The sequence below is a fragment of the Ochotona princeps genome, chromosome 5 (genome assembly GCF_030435755.1).
Source record: "Ochotona princeps isolate mOchPri1 chromosome 5, mOchPri1.hap1, whole genome shotgun sequence".
Classification (NCBI taxonomy): domain Eukaryota; kingdom Metazoa; phylum Chordata; class Mammalia; order Lagomorpha; family Ochotonidae; genus Ochotona; species Ochotona princeps.
In genome coordinates, this window is record NC_080836.1 from 83550172 (window position 1) to 83571410 (window position 21239).

A 21239-nucleotide genomic window follows, 5' to 3' on the forward strand; every position below is an offset into this window, starting at 1 on the left:
AGCTTTACATGATTAATTATAAAATTCCTCTCTGGAAAAAAATTATTTTAAAAGATTTATTCATTTTATCACAGCCAGATATACGCAGAGGAGGAGAGACAGAGAGGAAGATCTTCCATCTGATGATTCACTCCCCAAGTGAGCCGCAACGGGCCGGTGCTGCGCTGATCCGAAGCCGGGAACCTGGAACCTCTTTCGGGTCTCCCACGCGGGTGCAGGGTCCCAATGCATTGGGCCGTCCTCAACTGCTTTCCCAGGCCACAAGCAGGGAGCTGGATGGCAAGTGGAGCTGCCAGGATTAGAACCGGCGCCCATATGGGATCCTGGGGCTTTCAAGGCGAGGACTTTAGCCGCTAGGCCACGCTGCCGGGCCCCTCTCCGGAAAAATTTTATGTAGATCTGCTTCTCTGGGAAATTTTATGAGCTTGTAGGTTTCCAAATCAAGCCATATACATTTGCTTCATTCTCAGAATTTCAAAAATCAATTTCTATGCATATAAACAGTATTCTCTCTTCCATTCACCTACCAGTTACCCACTCACCATTTATTTTATAATGATCTGTTTTGTCGCTATTGATTATGAAGTATAGACAGTAACACCATTGGAAACTAAAGGAGAATAAATACCAGATACATATTCTACACCTGGTTAATATAACATAAAATAGTAACTTATTTCTGTTTTTATGTATTCCAAACATTTTTACATGAGTACTGCTAACTCCAGTTAAGGAGTATTTAATGAAAGTTTCTTATTCTTACTTACTTATGCATCTGTTATCATTGGTTCAAGCCACTTATCAGGTGTCGTTAAACATGGACATTTAATTTCTTGTATGTTTATGTTCTTTTTTGCTTTCTATTACATCATAGTTTCATTTATTTTCTTACTTTTGTTTGTATTCTTTCATAGCTGGAATTCCACCTGGACAAAGATTTCTCCTTTGCAGAGTAGCACACAGTTCCCAAGATGCAACTCAGTCTGCCCTCGTTAGAATTGAAAGGCTACATTATCTGACTAGTTTTTCATACACCCCACCTCAACAGGCTCCAGAGAGTGATATGTTTACAATCAGGGAATAAAACTGAATGCAATGAAAATTACACAAAGGAGTAGAAATTGAGAGATTTTCCGACACAGTTCAAAAGATGTATGTTAGCAGATGCTTTAATTTCCAAAATGTTTGACATATGAACAATACAGGCTGTTGAAAATACCTTCTAAGTTTTGTTATATAAGCAGTCTATCTGATAAAATAAATGCATAGAAAATTTCCTTTTCTGAATTTACTATCCTATTAATTTATTATATCTTTATCTTATAAAATATCAATAGCAAATTAATACAGAATATACTCCAGTGTCCATACCATAACATGCATTATTATTAACTAATATTGTGTTGTATGATCTTGTATGGTCTAATAATAATGGGTTATATGTCTATAATACAATGGAAACATACACCCAGTAGGAGACACATCAGGTTTTAATATGGCTGTAAAGCGCTCAGAGCTTTTGTAACAAAAGCGAACATCTTACACCATTGTTTATCATGCTTGCCATCCCATACTGACTATCTTTTCAGAATAATAAAACATTCTGGTAGGAGGATTTTTTTTTTTAGTAAAAGTACTAATTCACTAAAAGTTGATTACATAAATTTATGTTGTTCATATTATCATGTAGAATTTGAACTTTACAATTACCAGCACTCCAAAATCATGTTTCTTTAGAAAATATCCAAGCAAGTGTTAACACTCTAAGTTATAAAGTAGAAATGTTTATAAGCATGTCAAACTGTCAAACATAAGAGTATGAAAAGAAGTTTTGATAACTCGGTATGAAAAGTAACCAGAAGACTGCAATGACTTAGTATAATTTTCCCCCTAACCCAACTCCCTTGTTTGCCCACATCAGGATGGAGTGAGCAAGAGCCCAGAAAAGCGCTCTTCTCTCCCAAGACCTTCTTCAATTCTTCCTCCTCGCCGAGGTGTATCAGGAGACAGAGATGAGAATTCCTTCTCTCTCAACAGTTCCATCTCCTCTTCAGTACGGAGGACCACCAGTAAGCTGATTTTACTTTGACTTTTTTAAATATGTATTTTAAAGTCCTTTAAACAGAATAAAATCTAGGATGTATTTGTATTTTTTATTTTGAGAAATGAAACATGCATTATATTTATTCTGAGAATAAAGAAATTGCAACCAGAAATAGCTCAGAATGCCTTTTGTGGCAAAGTAACTTGGTGGAGGAATTGGAAAATACCACCCTTATTATCTGCTAGGGAAGACCACAATAAGAACCATTTTTTCAAAATTATGTTCCTCTTTTATTTCAAACTTAGAGTAAAAATGAAAATCTTGAAATAATTAATCAGCAAAACCAATACAAGTATCTTTAAAATACACAGCTATATAAGGTTAACACAATCGCTTCTCGGCCTTTTGGCTAAAATCAAGTGTAGTATCTGTTCTTATCAGTTTAATAAGGTTAACACAAAAGAATTTTCACTCCTAAGGTCTAGAAGACAAAAATCAAAACCTAGGATCCTGCTCAATTCATTAAGAATTTGTATTTCATATGAACTACAAACACATCATGTTCTGTGGAACAGTTTCAGTTTCCTTTGACTGAAGGATTATAACAAACTGACTGGACATTACAGCAGTCTATGTAATGTTCCAGTGCCTACACATGTATATGTTCCATTGCTATTAAAACTACTTACTAAGTTTAAATTGTTTTCCTAAGTATTTTTATTGCAAGAAGAGTAGCTACCATCTAAGTACGCATAATGCAAAACTATTTAGAATCTTGCTTGATCTAACAATTCTGATAAGTAAGTTCAACTACTTATTTTAATGAGAAAACACCTTAGCAAGGGTAAGTTGTAAATTGTTGAATTTGGTTTTCAGTCAAGTGAAAAGTTCATCATCTAAATTCTCAATGTCTCTTCTACATTAAGTAGAACGAAATAGTACTGGACAACTGTTCTATAGAATCATTTCAACAACAGTATCTTTTGTCATTGAGAAGCCATTATAAAATGATGGAAATTGCTACCATCACCATTGCAATAATTGATCACTTCACTTATTTTAAAATATCTGATAAGGATGGTTCTACTCAGAATGTGAATATTTTGCATAACACTTAAGTGGTGTTTTGTCTACCATGACTTGCTTATTATAATTAGATTAATTGTGCCCAGTATCGTTGACTTTTATGAAGAATGAATTGCATCCTTTGACATCTATTGTAGAAGCAGTTTGAAATTATTGATACTCCTTTTTTTTTCCACAGCAAAAAAAAATAAATGATGCAAGTAACTAGCAGGCAGATCATTTAAGAGCTGGTAATCTCCAGGGTGGGGACTTTTAGCTCCTAATATCTGGAGGTGGAATTGGACATTAGCACTAATTTCAAGGATGACGAGACAGGAATTACGTGTGGATGTGTTGCTATCAAAGCAAAACAGCACTTGCTCCATAATCCTCCCCTTCAAGTCACTGTGTCCTACCCTTTCAAATGTGTCCATATATGAATCCTTTTAAACATTCTGAGCCAGTGTTATTTGACTTTCTAAATTTATTTACATTCCCAAACACATTGCATTGCATTATTCAGTAATAGGGTAATTGATACCCTGGTGATCTAAGTACAGTGAGTCAATTTACTCTATATGTAGTAATACCTAAAGCATAAGATAATTTGGACAACAGGCCATTTGCCTACTTTGCCTGCCATCATCCTAGCAGCACACAAAATGGTCTGTTGTTTTGTGCAGCTGGTAGAAAGATTTGAAAGAAGCAGTGCTGCATGGGAAGCTCATTTAACCCCAGAGGAGAGAAAAACATTTTCTCTGAGGAGTTGGCAGGATAAATCAACACAGTTCAATAAAGAGCCACTTTATTTAGAACTGGCTCTTCAGATTTAATCCTTTCGATTTCAGTATTGATAACAAATACAAAAGAGGTTTATCATCTTGACAACTGAAACAAAACTTGTATAATAGGAAGCTGATCACATGTATTGAACACCAATATGAAAGCCTTAAATAGTTAAGATTTATCCTCACTCTTCAGTAGTAATAGAAAGTGTTTCTTTACTTTTGTGAAGTGTAAAGCCATTTTCATCAAATGATTTTTGCTTTAGAAAAAAAATCTTACAGTTCTTGTTATTCACAAGCCATGTATTGGGCCTAGTGGGTATGACACTCACAACCCACAGCAGACTCTCTGGGCTCAGTGCCCAGCTCTGGCTCCTGATTACAGCTGCTTGCTGCTGTGCACCCTGGGAAACAATGGTGGTGGCTCAAGTAATTAGCTCCCTGCCGCCCATGTTTGAGAACTGGATTCAGTCTCCCTATATCTCAGCCTGGCTCAGTTCCGGCCTTCCTTTTTAAGCATTTGGAAAATGGGCCAGCAGTTACTCTCTCTCTCTCTCTCTCTCTCTCTCTCTCTCTCTCTCTCTCTCTCTCTCACTTTCTCTCTCTCTCTCTCTCTCTCTCTCTCTCTCACTTTCTCTCTCTCTCTCTCTCTCTCTCTCTCTCTCTCTCACTCTCCCTCTCTTAAAAATAATTGTGAAAATTACTGTTCAAATCTAAAATTTGCTTCATCATAATCTCCGGAGTATAAAAAGTACCTGAGCCTATTTGGATAAATTCTGAATCCAATTCATTACATTGAAGAATTATGTTGTGCACCTACATGTTCAACCCCCTTGAAAGCAAATGATGCAGACAAGAGTCCTGTCTGGTGATTATCTGAGCTATTGATAACTGGTTGTGTCACACAGAAAACATTGGAGAAAGATATGCTATTTCTGGAGAGATTTTTCAGAAGCAGCCAGTGCTAGATGAAAGCCTGCCTTAAAAGCAGTCCATAAACAAGCTGTGAGAGGTGAAATTTAATATAGTATATCATCTTGCTTTTGAAATGTCACCTATGAAAGCCACGAAACTCACAAAATGAATGTTAACACACCAGTTGATTCTTCTCATAGCTCATTTAACATTGTCAGTTAACGAACCTGTTAGTATTGTTTAGTGTTTAAAGACTAAAAGTTCACAGAGAATCTTGCACTTGTTACATGAAAACTTGTCAGTGAAGGATGAAGTAAAGTGCTGTATGCTTCTCTAAGAGATTTACCTCTGACCCATGAGTGGATTCACATTGTTTATAGACAGACAATTATCTAAGAAACTCTCTTGAGCTTATGCCTTTAACCAAAAACTAAATGTCTGCTCTGGAAGAACTGTCTACTCAGATGATTAATTACATTAGATGGTTTGTCAGATCTCTGTTACATCAAAGATTTTTTAATTTGAATTACGTCTTTGTCTTCTACAACAAAATTCCAGGAAATTCATTGACTGCATAAGTTATTCATGCCCAGTAGTAAAGAAAGAAATAAAATTAATGCCTTGTTTATAAAACATATTATAAATTAAGTTTTGGTGTTTTTAAAATGTAAATTTATAAAATATAAATATTTCACCTATCAGTCTATGATTGCTTATTTTACATCAAAATGATGACTAAAGCAATGGAGAAAACAGATGCAAGCTACACCCTGAATTATCCAGAGAGAAATAGACATTTTGGGGTTATGAAACACTAAGATAAGTTTTCTTTAAAGGGATATGATATGGTAAAACCATGTTGGCTGTCTTTCATGAACAGGTCTTCGGTACTAGCTAAGCTGGGAGAATAACATCGAAGTACAATTCAGTTCCATTCCACATAAAAGTTATGTAATACAAACACACAGTCCTATGTAGCACAAACATATTCACTTGCATCTCAGAATCAATTCCCCATTTAGGGGAATAAATGGTCTACAAATGATTCAAACATTCCTCAATAAATATACGTCCACATATGTATTCAACATCAAATGTGGGCTTATCTTCCAAATAAGGTAAATACCTGTACTTTAATGATTGCATAAGTAGAAAATGATTTTTGACACATTCATAATGAAAAGTACAGAGAATAAATTAGGAAATAAGTATAAAGTTTGTCCTTGAATTACTAGTGATGTATGTTGTGAAACCTGTCACCAGGTAATGAAATGAAGGAAAAGAGGCCCCCATCATAAGTATTTATATATGCTTTAGAAATCAGGCATATTATTCTGACAATCTATGGGAAGAAGAATACTTGAGAAGAGCTTTCTGATGCAGTGATAATAGTGTTGCTCTTGTTAATACAGGGTCAGAGCCAATTCGCAGAGCAGGGAAAAGTGGCACCTCAACACCCACTACCCCTGGGTCCACTGCCATCACTCCTGGAACCCCACCAAGTTATTCTTCACGTACTCCAGGCACTCCTGGAACCCCTAGTTATCCTAGAACCCCTCACACACCAGGAACCCCCAAATCGGCCATCTTGGTGCCCAGTGAGAAGAAGGTTGCCATCATTCGTACTCCTCCAAAATCTCCAGCTACTCCCAAGCAGCTGCGGCTCATTAACCAACCACTGCCAGACCTGAAGAATGTCAAGTCCAAAATCGGATCGACAGAAAACATCAAATATCAGCCAAAAGGAGGACAGGTAAGAACCTACCTCATAATATAGGTTGGCAGTTCTTAAAGTGAGAAAGAGTCAGGTGCTAAGAGCTACTGCATACAATTCATTGCCAAGGATACAGACATTAGCAGTAGAAATCAGTCTATACAATACAGTGAAAATCACGTGACTTATACATTGTTTCTGGTTATGATTCGGTAAAAGAATATTAAAAGATACAGAACTTTTTGGCGGATTGCCTAATAACTTTCCTGAACACCTTTGTATATCTATCACTTTGTGAATTGAAGTTTTCCATTTTAGGTCCTGACCATTTCATTATTACCTTCTTTCTTCCCCAAGAAATTCCTATCGCAACTTCCGCCATTTTTTTAATGTCCACTCCCTAATCAGAAAGACTTCTAGTTTTACTCTTCATTTTTTTCTTTTTTTGCCTCTCTTTCCTTGTTTTCTATTTCCTGATTTCTGGTGTGTGTGCCTCTCTCATATTTAAAAAATATCTGTATTTCTCCTACTCCTATTGTTCGTTCTTGTTCCTACTCCTATTGTTCATTCTCTCTGGTTTAAAAAATCTTTGCTGTTTTATTAATATTCTGCATAGCCCCCCAAGTCACCCTTCTCTGGTCCTTAAGTCTAAAGATAATAGCATCTTAAAGAAAGTCACCAGTTTAAGGAATGAGTGGTATTCTTGTATATAAAGAACATTGTACAACTTGTTACCTTATTAGTCCCCAAGTTTGTATTGCCTTAGTATCTTTTACACTTTTAAAGTTTGGAATAATCTTTAAGACTAATCTCATGTGAGGTAAAATGATACATCCTAGAAGGCAATCAATCTAATTCCTCCCTCTCAGTTCTATTTGAACTCATTAGGATGGTAAAGGAACAATTCTGGGTATAGCAAGAAAAGGAAAGAGAGGTTTTATCTGAATAGAAACTCCAGGGAAGTGAAGGACTACCCCAGAAGGACAACTGGGGATCAAAGCCTTTGGGTACTGAGAACCATGCATGTAAAGGCCTGATGTAGAAGCAGATCTAGCACATTCCAGAACAGTAAGAACATCAGTGCAGCTAATACCACCAATTGTTGAGTAGAATGTTCATACTACATTCTTAATCTTATTGTATCTATTCAAATAATCAGACCTTAATAATGCTATACCAAAACCTACAAATCTTCTCGTTGTCGCCCTCTCTCTAACTGCACCTTCCAGCCATCTTTAAATGCTGAGTCTTTGTGTTCTGAATAACTGTTAAATCTTCCCATTTCATTGGCCTAGTTTCCTGCTCTTGTGCAGCTTGTTATCACTGGTGGATACTGCAGTAGTTGTTACCTTGACTCATCGCATCTCTTCTTGCTTGTTTGATTTATGCTGTCCCTTAGCCAAAGCTTATCATCTTTATAATTAATTTCCTCCTAACATTATCTAATATCTGCCTTGCTCTGTTACTTTAAGTAAGCCCCATGCTGTTTCAAAGTCCTGTACATTATAGATGCTCACTAAATGTTTATTTAAGGAAAAATGAGTAAACATATTAAACTGTATTTGTGGAGATATTTACTATTTAGTGACATTATCAAATGAATGTGGATGCCCTAAGCCATTCCATTTATTACCCAAAGAAACATTTTTAAAGACTATTAAACCGGAATGCGAGGAATGAGTTTGTAGTGCAGTGCTTTTATTAAAGTATTGCAACACTTTGGTATGGGTAGCTCTGGTCCTCAGATTGCTTATTTTTAAATAGAAACAATAAAATAAAATGTGCTTTTGTATTTAGCAGTATTTCATTAAAATGCTCAGATTAATAGCTTTCCTTAAAATGTGATTGTTTTTTTTCATTACCAGTCATCAAATTATCTTTAAATGCCCTAACAGATTTCATATCTATTTGTACCAAAAAAGGCTATTCATACACAAAGGATGGACTGAGGCATATCCAAAAGACACTGGCTCCTTCTAGTGTTATGGAAAATATTTTGTAAGGAACATCTTATACTTGTGTTTTTTGGGAAAGTATGTGTTACTATGTTTTTGGATGACAAAATATTTACACATATAAATATGGATTCAATTATGTATTTTGATGTATGTTTATACATAGATATTTAATATTTATAATAAAATACTTAAAGACAATTGCTGTTTAACATACAATCTTTATTGCAGTCATGTGTCCTAAAAAATAACTAAGCAAGTGTGAAGATTTTAAAAAGTCAATATAACTGAAATAGAATAGCATTATTGAATAATTTGGAAGCAAAAAGAAGGAAGGAAGTAATGAAGATAATGAACTATAAAGCAATTGATAAGCATCTCATATATTTACAGTATTGACTTGTTAGCTTTCAATCTTATTTTCAAGACAGAAATTAATTCTGGAGGCAATAATGACTTACAGTGAAATTACATTGAAAGTATCTTCTTCCCAAATAATTGTTACCACTGAATATTTACTGTATCCTATTAACAGAGAAACATGTTTGTAAAATATAAGCCTGAAACAGAAAAATTCAATGAGACCTTTTTGTCATTCACATATTTATTCATTCACCAAACATTTGTTAAGATTGCAGTCTACTATACACAAATTTCAAAAAGTTGATGGAAATGCTTATTATAAAAATAGACATAATTTTGAAAATATATTTAGCAGAATAGATTCATCTCTTAATTCTAAGAAGGGGAGTATGAAAAAGATAAGCATGGTCCATTTAATTCAGGCAGGAAGGAGAATTTTTGTTGTCTTGTCCTCCCCTCGTTGCCTACTGAATACAAGTTTTTTCTAAGCCATTTCTTACTGTGTCTCATAGAGGTACAGTAAGTGCTAAAGTAAGAACACTAAAATATCTAATGGAATTTTAAATACTGCCACTCAAGCCAGCATGAAGAAAAACTATTCACTCAAATTAATTGCATAATATTAACAAAGCGTTTCTTTCTCAGTACCAAAGTCATCATTATCTCAAAATGAAAGGCCTTTGAGATCAGGAACCCTGTTTTTAGGAACAAAACTTTGATAACTATAAAGCAAATATCTTTTCTAGGATAATAATAAGTTTTGAAGCTAAAACCCATAAATACTAATTACAAAATAGCATGAGAAAATTATCACATTGAGTTTACGAAGTTAATCCTGTAGAGCTCCACTCTGCTGTTTGATCACAATCCAAGTGAGCTTCTGGGGAAAAAAACCTTCAAGTTCTCGTTGTTTTCAGATAATGGAGCAGATTGGAAAGGCTGCTTTCTTGACCAAATTGCTTCACAGTTTCTTAGCATTTCTTAACAATCTAAAGTAAAATAATAATAATAATAATAATGGTAAAAAAAAGTATGAGAATTTGAAAAAAATCTCACTATTTGCTCATCTTCATGCATCCAGTAACTGTTGTGCTCCTAATTCACTTCTAATTCCAATTAAGAGGCATTTTAAGGGTTTATTTAATTAATTTGGAAGTGCTAGAGAAAGAGAGAGTCATCTTCCATACACTGGCTCACTTCCCAAATGGCCACAACTTCTGTGGTTGGAGCAGGCCAAAGTCAGGAGCTTGAAGTCACTTCCAAGTCTCTCACATTGATGTCAGGTGTGCAAACACTTGAACCATCTTCTGTGACTTTCCAAGGTGCATTGTCGAGAGCTGGATTGGAAGTGGAGCAGCCAGGATTTAAACCAGGTTCCATGCAAGATGCCCTCAGTGCAAACTGTGGCACAAATCATTGTGCTACAACAATGGCCCTTACAGACCACTTAAAAATACTGAAATTGGGCCTGATGCAGTTGCCTAGTCCAAGGCAAGGCTAAAGTCCTTGCTTTGCATGCACCAGGATCCCGTATGGGCCAGTTTGTGTCCCAGCAGCCTCACTTCCCATCCAGCTACCTGCTTGTGGCCTGGGAAAGCAGTGGAAAACAACCCAAAGTCTTGGGACCCTGCCTCTGTGTGGGAGACCCAGAAGAGGCTCTGGGCTCCTGGTTTCGGGTCATCTCATTCCAGCCGTTGCAGCCATTTGCAGAGTGAATCATCAGATTAAAGATCTTCCTGTCTGTCTTTCCTCCTCTCTGTGTATCTAACTTTCTAATGAAAATAAATAAATTTTTTAAAAAATACTTAACAGTGAGTCTAATGACTAATCTCATTAATATTGTTTCATTAAACATGCTTTACACATTCTCCAGCACTATCCATTCACCACAAGGCTTTTCAGCATAGTTCTTTCCATAAGGGCTTTTAGCCTCACTGCACCGTCTACTTAGGAAAGTTGGTCCTTTCATTGTTCCTTTTCTTTCTAGCTTTATGGAATGTCATATTCAGACAAAAATTAGAATTTCTACTTAGCTATGCATTTAAATATGTTGATTGCATTAAATCTGAATAATTTCAAGGAGATTTTTGGTAAATATCATCAGGGTTATTACAATTCTGGGAGGATTATAATGTTGGTATGCCCATGTATTTCAAGCAGAGTGCAAACTTGCTTCAAAGATGAATCTTTGAAGAACATCTACGCCAAAGAACTTTTAGTCTTTATGAATATCTTTTATGCATATTTTTCTTGGGTCTATATTTTCTCTGAATATTACAGAATTTACATAAATAGTTTCTATTACATTGAATGCCATGGAATGGGAAATACTTTTGCGAGAGACAGAACAGTGGAATTAAGGATGAACAGATCATCCTAAGTAATCCTGAGAAATTCTACAAACCTAAAAATGAAGCTTCAACTTTGCAAGGTTGAGAAGTTACTTGCATACCACTGCCTACAACCCCTTCACAAAAGCATTCTTTGAGACAATCTTAAAGGAATAATGACACTAAATCAAAATGACATTAAATCAAAATGACACTAAGGTTCACATCAAGAGGGATGGCTAAGGTTTATAAATAATCCAACTTCTAAGCTTGCAGTAACTCCCTGTCAAACATCTTGACCTGACATGGAGGTTTCTTGTTAAAGAAATAATGTCAGAGAATATCGAGTCAAAGAGATAAAAATTCCATTGCTTCAAGATTTCAAGTTCACATCAGAATGAATACTTCTGGCTTATAAATTATTTCGCTGAAAATTGTATTTGCAAAAATTATCAAAAAATTGGCTAAATGTTAAGAGTAAAATATTTTTGATAGCTGTCACAATTTCCATTGTGCAATAATTGCATGAAATTTAAGATTGAGTTTCAAATGAGTTACTTGTTGAATATTCTAATGATTTCTAAATCAAAATTTGTAGAATGAGTAAGAAACATTTATATCACGAAATATTAGTAAAACTGACCATATCAATTCCATTTTGTTGTCAAAATAATTAGATGTGTGAGAGAATAATCTGTGGTATTACTGTTATACATAATAGAAATTATTTGTTTCTGAAAATAATCTGTGAGCTTTTAAATGTCATGTAATGGCAATCAAATGTATTGGTCTTTTGATATAAGACTATCTACAGTTATGTGAAACTCCTGCAGTATTCTTTCTGTGATGTTCCCCCCACCCTCTCTCTTTAAAATGGAATTTGTATTGTGCCCTGAAGAGAAGCCCAGTCATCCTGCCTTCTGAATTCAAGTGTTGACAATAGATCCTTTCCCTGGGCTACTGATGAAAGCTGGCAATGACATTTTTCTGTAAGGGATTAGCTGTCTTGTCAATGTGAGTTAGTCTCTGATATAAGCTTTGCCTAGTTGTAAAGCAGTCAGGATTCAATGTCTCTTTGAATATCTAGTATTTATTTGCAAATACTGAGATGTCTAAACATTTTTGAAATTAGACATGCATCTAGGCAAAATTTGTTAAGGTTTTTAAACAAAAGAAGATAAACTGTCCCCTGAAGTACTGGACTTGTGATTTCTCTTTAGCTATGGTTGTTGGTGGAGAAGAATATTAGTAGCCAAAATAGAACAAGAACAAAATAACAAAAAACAGCAATACAAAAGTGAACATTCATATCCATGCTTACCTTTCTAATCTTCCCTTTCAAATACACAAAGTTCAAAAAACATGTGCAAGAAATCCCTAGAGTTATGGCTTTGTATGCTGCATTATACCATTGTAATGCCTAGCCAGCCTTGACTTTGCTGTTGCTTTTGAGCTGAGTGCTTAACTTGCTGGAAATTTAATAAAACCTGTCAACCAGAAATCTACCATACCAAACCAAGGCTTGGGATACTTCCTTTTGACCCAATACAAAAGTCAACTAGCCATTGGGTCTTAATTTTCTTACTTCTACAAATGGCAAGAATGTTTTCACATGACTGTTCATGGCTAATGGCTCCTTGTGAACAGTAACCAGAAAGAGGCATTCAGAAAACCGCTGAACCAAACCTGCCAGGGAATTTGAAAGCTCTGTATAGCAGACAAGGCCCAGAATCTCTTCATTAATCCTCCTGAGAAGCTAGAAGTTCTTTCTCTGAACCACGCTGAGGTATTCAGCCAAACCAATTATGAACCACACCTGTGCCTAGTAGACCACTAGAACAAACAAGTTTATGATGTGATTAATGATTATTATGGCTCACTCTGTGAAGAAAAGTAAAGGGAACCTACATATCTGTTAGGAACATGAGCTAAACTACACTGAACTATGCTATTACAACTTTCCGAGTGACGCTGAGTTCCAACATCGACTATGATATTAACAGCCTCTCCATCACAGATGACCTGATTTTATTTTTATATCCTTTAATTGTTTCCAGGTGACTCCTGGGTATAGCTGGGAAAACTAAGACTGACATGTAGACCTGAAGGTGTGCAGAAAAAGGACTCATAGTTGCATGATAGAACTGCTTTTCTGTTCTGCTGTTTTCCTTGTAAATGAGCACATAGGTAGAAAGGAATCCGTGGCCTCATTTGTGCTGTCCATTCTAGTCCTTTAAACCCAGCATCTTGAAAGAAAAATGCACAGTGAAGTTGCCTCCAATTCCTTTTAGGTTAGAATTTTAAACAAGAAGATCGATTTTAGCAAAGTTCAGTCCAGATGTGGTTCCAAGGATAACATCAAACATTCTGCGGGGGGCGGAAATGTAAGTAGATGCTTCTGTTAGAAAGCTGCCCTGATTGTGTGGAGCTCCTTGCACAGCCAGCACACTGTCCGCTTTCTTGCCACCTTCCAACACACTTTTCCCTTACGCCTGCTGTTTCCCATGTCCCCTTGGTATGGCAGCTTGTCAGTCTTGCATTCTTAAGGATGGATTTTCCATCCTTTCCTGTGAGATTATTAATGAATTTCCTGCTTTTTCACTGGGGATCAAAACCTTGATAGGATGCACCATAGTTTTCTGGGGCATGGAAAACCCACTTCATTCTCCAACTTTGTTTCTTGGATATTTTATCCCCACAGTATTACCTCATGCTGTTCCTACTCTTATGCAAGAGTCAGCTGGGCACACACTTTTCTAGCTCTATTTGATTTACCCTTGAGGCAAAAACTGATATACTTGAAAGTACCTATAGGAATGGCACTTCGGTGATTCATTATTCATGAAAGTTAGGATATCATCTGGAAGAATAACAAACTTGGTGGAGCATAATTCATCTATTATTCAAAGCAAAAGAGTTCAAGTGGCACTATATACTTTGTCTTGATGAAATTTTTCCTGCAATTTTCATTAGATGGAAATAGTATCCTAAGGGAGGAAGGGTAAGCTCTATGCATATGCATAAGACTTGAAATGGTTGGGTGAATTCAACTACAGAAAGTATGATTCTTCATAAAATAAGAATAATTTTTAAAGGGTGAATCAGGCTGGCTTTATAGATTCTCTCACCTAAACTTCAGACTCTGAGAATCTGTGGTTCACCTGATTTATAAGGTTTCAAATCCAGAACGTTTAATTGCTCTTGGATACTTGAATGCTCCTCAACTGAGCAGGAATGGAATCACACAGTGAAGAGAGAGAACAATCAGCTGCCTCAGCAAGGAGCTGCTACATGATGAAACAAGGTCGCTCTGCTGATGATAGAAACATCACTATCATGGGAAGTCCTCCACGGTGTTTGATGGACTTCCTCAAGGATGGCTGGACTCATTGGAGTGAATATTTACACTCATGTGGTTTTCTTCTCATTGCTGCCCCAACTTTTGGCTCATAACATGTGCTCCTATCACAGAAGCAGTACCAGTTCTGGTAATTACCTTGAGGGTACCAGAGAGAGATTGGACCTATCTACCCTCCACCACAGGTACTGCTGGTCAAAACACCTCAGTGAAGAGGATAAACTGGAATAAGTAAAGGTCTTAAAAGCACAGTTAAAGTGACAGTATAACAGAGTAAGCACATCTACAACTTTCTTCTTGCATCTTAAAACAATTGTGTTCTTTTAACCATGAGCAACACTGGTTATTTGTGTGTAAAATCACTTTTTAAAGAATATGCATCTCTTCTATTGTCTCTGCTTGCGGACAGGTTTAACATGGCATGGCTTAGTTCTTTGAAGGCATTTCTTATTAATACTCAAGTTTCTATCCTCTTCAAGCATGATCTCTTTTCTACTAATAAAATCTTCTATTGCAGGATTTTCTTTCACTAGGTGCCCTTCTAATCCAACATGTGGGAATATAAATGGAAATTATTGTGTGTGTGTGTGTGTGTGTGTGTGTGTCCCTCTGGATATGTTATTTCATGTTGTTACTTTGGGTATGCTTATCTATTTGGGGGTTTGAGCTTGGGGGTGTTTCATGTCTACACTGTTTTGAATATGGCTTTGTGGTTCATACAGGTACAAATTGTCACCAAGAAGATTGACGTCAGCCATGTGACATCCAAATGTGGCTCTCTGAAGAACATCCGGCACAGGCCAGGTAAAGACATAGTTTTCAGTAGTTTGAGAAACATTTACAAGGTTCTAGAAAATTGATATGCAGATTTGCTTCAGCATATTTCATGCTTTGACTGAAGAAAACTAAAGTTAGTATTTTCAAGACATCTTCATTTGACACACAGGAGCCCCAAATACCATGAATTGACCATATGTTAGAGGACAGATCAAATTTAATAATATGTAAAGTACAATTATCTTCATTTACCCACTGTGTGTATTGGCACTCATTTGAGATGTAGTCTGTAGGCATATTCTCCATATGTGCATATGTAACAGTGCAAGCACCACTACCAAATACTAGTCACAAATTATTTTTCTGCATCATGTAAAAAATGATTATCTTAGCAAAGCTGAAGATATTTATCTGCGTGATGATATCTCAGACCCTTTATTAGGAAGAGAAGCATTGTGAATCCTTAGCAGAAGAGAATATGCCATTCCAACTTATTTGACCATGGCATGGTACGTTTTATTTTTCTAAAATGTCTCATTAGAGTAATGTTCTAAAATAGCATTTATATCCACAGGTGTTGGGCTAAGGAAGCTGGGGCACAGCGTCTTTATGTTAAACGTGACTCCAACGTATTATGAGTCAGTTTCTTCTTAGTGTCATGTTATATACTTTTGCTAAATTCTAACTCCATACATAATGGATAAGGATCATTTTTATTGCATTGATAATGTTTTTACATAATTTGTGCCTCATTGAATGAGAGAAAAACAACTGTAAGCAATTAGATTTAACTATCTGTGGCTGACATCTTAACATTAAAAAGAGGTAATAGGTTATTTTCATTAACTGCTGTCTCAAATGTTAAAAACAAAAAAGAATAAGAGCACTTGAACATAACAAGAGTCTGGCCATAACAAAGTTATTGAAAATTTTACTTTATGAACAACAAAGAAGTAGCAAAAATTTGAAAATGGATGAATACATTGGAATGGTCTAGAAACTAGGATTCATTTTTAAAAATGTGTTCATAAAGCAAGTCAAGGAGTAAGAAATTATAAACAGGGAGCTGGATGGGAAGTGTAGCAGCCAGGACACGAACTATATGGGATCCCGGCAGTTACAACGTAAGAATTTAGCCACTAAGCCACCGCCCTGGACCCACCAGAATTTCTAATGAGACCTCAACAGTAACAGACTCCCTACTCCATGTATATTTTTGGTTAACATCTTTTTTTTCTCCGTCTCAAGAGACAGTTCAAGGAAAAATTGGTCAGCTTCCATTGACATAAAACTTAATTAGAAAAAAAAAGCCTAAGAAAGCAAATTTTCTCAAAAAGTACATGCAAATAAATAAATAAATAAATAAGCAAGTTCCTAGCATTTGATCTCATCTAGTTGAAAGCCCAGCTTGCTCTAGCTTCTAAGCTGGATCCATATGTTTCTTTGAGTCATCATGAATTATAACCAATAAATAAAGCACATGAACATGTAAAATGTAACAAGAGTTACAAAAAATATCCGCGAAATGGTGCATATTTTGGGGAGAAAACAATGTGCTTTCCAGGACACAATGATAGCATCATTGCATTGTTTTTGATTATTATCATATTATTATCATTTTATGATAATAGTTCCATAGGCCCTGAGATTTCCCTCACCCCTCTCCAAACCCCCCCCCCCCGTGTCTCTCATATAATTACAACAGCATAATTCCTCATGAACGGTCATAAGACCATCATTCGGGGCATGGACAATAGCAGAGTCTAGCATCCCATTGTGAGGACACATCTAACAGTTTCACTGGGAGTCCATCACCAATCTGTAAGTAGAGATGCACACTGCGCCGTATCCTCACATCTGGATATGTCAGTCTCCACTGCACAGTCACTGTGCATCCCCCAAGTGAAAAGCCACAAAGCAAAACCAGCAAGAGGAAAAACAAATTTACAATGCCATGTAGATAAACAGCATGCCACTGGATATGATGGTCTCCATTACACAGCCTCAACTACAATTACTTCTGAAAGAGCATCTAAAACATTTTTCTTTTCCCCTTTCAAAGGTGGTGGACGTGTGAAAATTGAGAGTGTAAAACTGGATTTCAAAGAGAAGGCCCAAGCTAAAGTCGGATCACTTGATAATGCTCATCACGTTCCTGGAGGGGGCAATGTCAAGGTAAGGAACAAAGACTTGACCTAATCTTGTCTTTATCAATTATTATATCATTATTATGATTTAGAATCAAAATGGATCCCAGATTGAGCCTTGAGCACGAAACTTAATGGGAATCATGTTAATATGATCTCAGTGTTAGGGGCAGAAACCAGATAATATGTTTGACTTAATGAGAACTGGTGCTTGTTTTAAACAGATTGACAGCCAGAAGTTGAACTTCAGAGAGCATGCTAAGGCCCGTGTGGACCATGGGGCTGAGATCATCACTCAGTCTCCCAGCAGATCCAGTGTGGCGTCTCCCCGACGCCTCAGCAACGTCTCCTCCTCCGGAAGCATCAACCTGCTCGAGTCTCCTCAGCTTGCCACTTTGGCGGAGGATGTCACTGCTGCACTCGCTAAGCAGGGCTTGTGAATATTTCTCATTTAGCACTGAAGTCGTAACATTTAGGCATGAGCTCTTCGCAGGAGTGGGCTCTGAGCAGGTATTATACTCATTCTTTACAAACCATAGATAAATAATCTCATCCCCAAATTATAGTCATTGTTACGATTTTATATAAAAAAATGAATAGTATATGCAGAATTTGACCTGATTTCCATTTGCAACAGGAAGACACTGGCTTTCTATGGGTATAATTGGACAATTATTTTCGCTCTGCTCTGTTTTGCATGGAGTATTAATTTTAAAAAAATGCATTTTTACCTTTTATGTGCCTGAAGGCTACCCACCACATTCTGAAAGCCTTGTTAAATTCAAAGCTGCTCATTTTACTCTTCTGTTTCTGAGTGAAAAGATTAAAAACTGCCCATGGTAACTTATTACAAGTTAAATTAGATAAATGAGTCAGGTTGCAGAAGGGGAAAATCATGTAAGAAATAAGTTTTTTAAGGTGTTATTTTGTATAAATGGGAAGAAAGATTCAATTAAGTTATTAACATTTGGGACCTGGATTATTATATCAGAGTATGTCAATTCAATAAATTATTTAACTAATTAAAAATATTTGCAAAGCATTTGAGCTACGGTTGAGGAAGTGACGTAAAAGTGTATCTCTTAGAAACGAGACACTTTCATTAGGATGGACTTCTGTCTGATTAGAATGTCAGTTGATCGGTTAGATTTGTGTCCACACTACCAGTTCTAACATCCCTCTCCATCTGTTTGATACAGTATTATAGATATAAATATATATATATTTCTCTGTGGCCATTTGTGATACTCCTCATATACTTGAATATTACATTTCTTTATTCACAGTATCTGTGTCACCTGCACCCTTCGGTGTTGCAATTTTAGGTGTGTGAAAGTAGATGTTAGCAGGGTTCTCTCCCTGTTTTAAAAACACATTTTAAAAAAAGCTTTAGCATGAAGTTGCTTTCTGTACCAGCTCAAAGCTGTAACCCTGTTTTAGTGCCAGATAAGTCTCTCCCGTAACGCTAGAAAAATTATTTTTCTTTGCTTTCACCAATATGGAGTTTGTGGGGATGGGTCCAGTTATACCTGAAAGGATATAGAGATTGTTGGTTTAAGATTTTTCACCAAGGAATAGTTTGGGCTTTATTCCAATTCATGAAACTGATTTCTCAAGATTTATTTCAGTTTGATTTTTTTCATTTGCTAAAGTTGAAACTAACCATTGTATTTTGGGACTTATTTTCCAATTATTTGAAATAATACCTATTTACTAGATGCTCCAATACAAGTTGTTTGGCTTCCTTATCCAAAGTGAACCCCTTGATCAGAAACATTCGAGACACAGATATCTAGGTCAGTTTTTCAATAACTCCAATACTGCATTCTTAGTGTGATTTGTCAGTAGATAATATTATTCTTATTTTATATATAATCCAGAATCACAAATCAATAATTCATTTCTCTCACACATCCTTCATCTTAGACTGCCATAATAACCAAACAAATCATCAGTGGCTTCAGTAAGGCGAAGAATCACCAAACTGAACTGACACTTCTGAATATTTGATTGTTCTTTTTCTTGCATGGGGCTGGTAGGCTGAATCTGAAAAGTTATAAACACTTAATACTTTGGGTGCTTGATGTCATTGAGCTAAGTTATTTCCTGAAAATAAAGATAGAAATGATGACATGGACTGAGGTAATAAAAACGAAGAGGTAGTATAGCTTCATCCAAGACCTAAGGCTAAGAATGTGAAGGCAAACAGACATGGTACCATTTTATGACCACTTGGATACCACAACCTGACCATTAACTGCCACAAGAGAAATCCTAGGAACAAACACCATTCTTTCATATCTAAGAGATTAACATGGGAAATGTGTCTTTAACCATCTGTAAACACTAATTTTTGAAAAAAAAATTTAAGTAAGAGTGTAGATGTTTCTGCTTTATGCCTGATAAATACTGTGAGGTTTGAGTTGACCAATCTGGGCAATTTATTCATCAACTTCCCTTGAAATGCACCAGAAAATAGAAGGGGTAGTTGTGTGAAGATCAGGTGTATTTTCTTACATGTTTTAATGAAGTCAGATCGTCATGATGTGATCTAGAAAGAAGTCAGATGGTGGCTACAACAGTTTTAACCTTTGGAACAAGTTTTGTTTTGCTTTGTTTTGTTTTTTAATATTTTTTTATAAAAGTTACAATGATGTAAACATGGTCTACATAGTACACTCAGTTTCTTACGTTTATATGTCCAAAAGACAGACTATAGAAAGCACTCAGTAGTGTTTCTGACCACACCCAAAATTATGAAGAATAAATGCCTTTGGTTTGTAGTAAACGGAATTCTTTATGAAGTTTGCAAACGGTAGCTGATAGCTTGTACCAGTAAGGAAGAAACACAGGCTAAATGTCTTCTCAGGATGGGAGGAAAAACCCATCTTGCTTTCATTCTTAAGATAATGACACAAATTAAGCTTTTGAACACCACACTTGTGGGGACACACATACGCTGATCTAAAAATGATAGCTTGATAGCTCCATTTCTAGATCTACTCATGCCAGTTTCTCTCTGGCGTTAGCCTTTGAGAACCTGTTTAAGAATACATGAACAATCCAGAGCTGTGAAGAGTTAAAGGCCAACTTCTGCAATAAACTCACTCTCTCTGGGTCACCTGCAACTGAAAATTGGAAAATTCAACTGAAGTGCAGGAAGATCCGAGTTCATGATGAGTTTCTAAGGCCAAGTTCATTTAGGAACAAACTCTCTCTGGACTTACCTGCTGAGTTGCAGCAGGGTGATGGGATAAAGTCCCATCCACAAACAAGACACCTGTGTTGTATCAGCTAACTCTGGATAAAGAAGGGTCAATATCGAAAGCCGCTAAGTGGAAGAAGGTATTGATCATGTCTGAACTTCTCCACACTCACTCATAGTGTAACACAGCAAGAGCAGGACTAAAGTAGCCAAATGTAACATTGTGGCAGTATTATATATAAGAAATAATCTCAACATGCTTCATTCTACCATTACAGTTATTAGCGTTTTTCTCCCATTAGTCATGCCACAGAAAGTTTCTTATTCGTGGTCAGTGTAGCAAAGACAAAGTAGAAGGTAAATTCCAGGCATTCCTTCAAAGACAGTTGCTCTAAAATCAGTACTGAATCTTTCTTTTCAACACCTAGAATGTTAAAACTGCGTGTTTAGGTTAAGGCCAGGTCCCTCTTCAGGAAAAAAGTCTTTTTTCAAATTCAAAAAAAAAAAAAAAGAAAAGAAAAGCAATGTCAGTCATGAAAGTCCTCTTCAACTTTAGCAAAAAGGAAAAAAAATCAACAAAA

General features: G+C 36.1%; 1 protein-coding gene and 1 pseudogene across 8 annotated transcripts in view; both read left to right on the forward strand.

Annotated features, from left to right (window-relative positions):
* Positions 1 to 20090, forward strand: part of MAP2 (microtubule associated protein 2) — a 210951-nt gene extending 190861 nt beyond the window's left edge. For 5 of the 8 annotated variants that reach the window (XM_036493175.2, XM_036493203.2, XM_036493207.2 and 2 more), the window contains 5 exons: positions 1922 to 2069; positions 6222 to 6562; positions 15252 to 15333; positions 17369 to 17481; positions 17678 to 20090. In XM_036493175.2, coding sequence (XP_036349068.2) covers positions 1922 to 2069; positions 6222 to 6562; positions 15252 to 15333; positions 17369 to 17481; positions 17678 to 17893 — 900 coding nt within the window. In that variant the 3' untranslated portion in view covers positions 17894 to 20090. Of the gene's footprint in view, positions 1 to 1921; positions 2070 to 6221; positions 6563 to 13462; positions 13556 to 15251; positions 15334 to 17368; positions 17482 to 17677 lie in introns of all 8 variants that reach the window. The other 3 variants (XM_036493202.2, XM_004576876.3, XM_058664935.1) reach the window with 1 other exon arrangement.
* Positions 2434 to 2521, forward strand: LOC118757984 (U2 spliceosomal RNA; annotated as a pseudogene).
* Positions 20091 to 21239: the final 1149 nt, after the last annotated feature.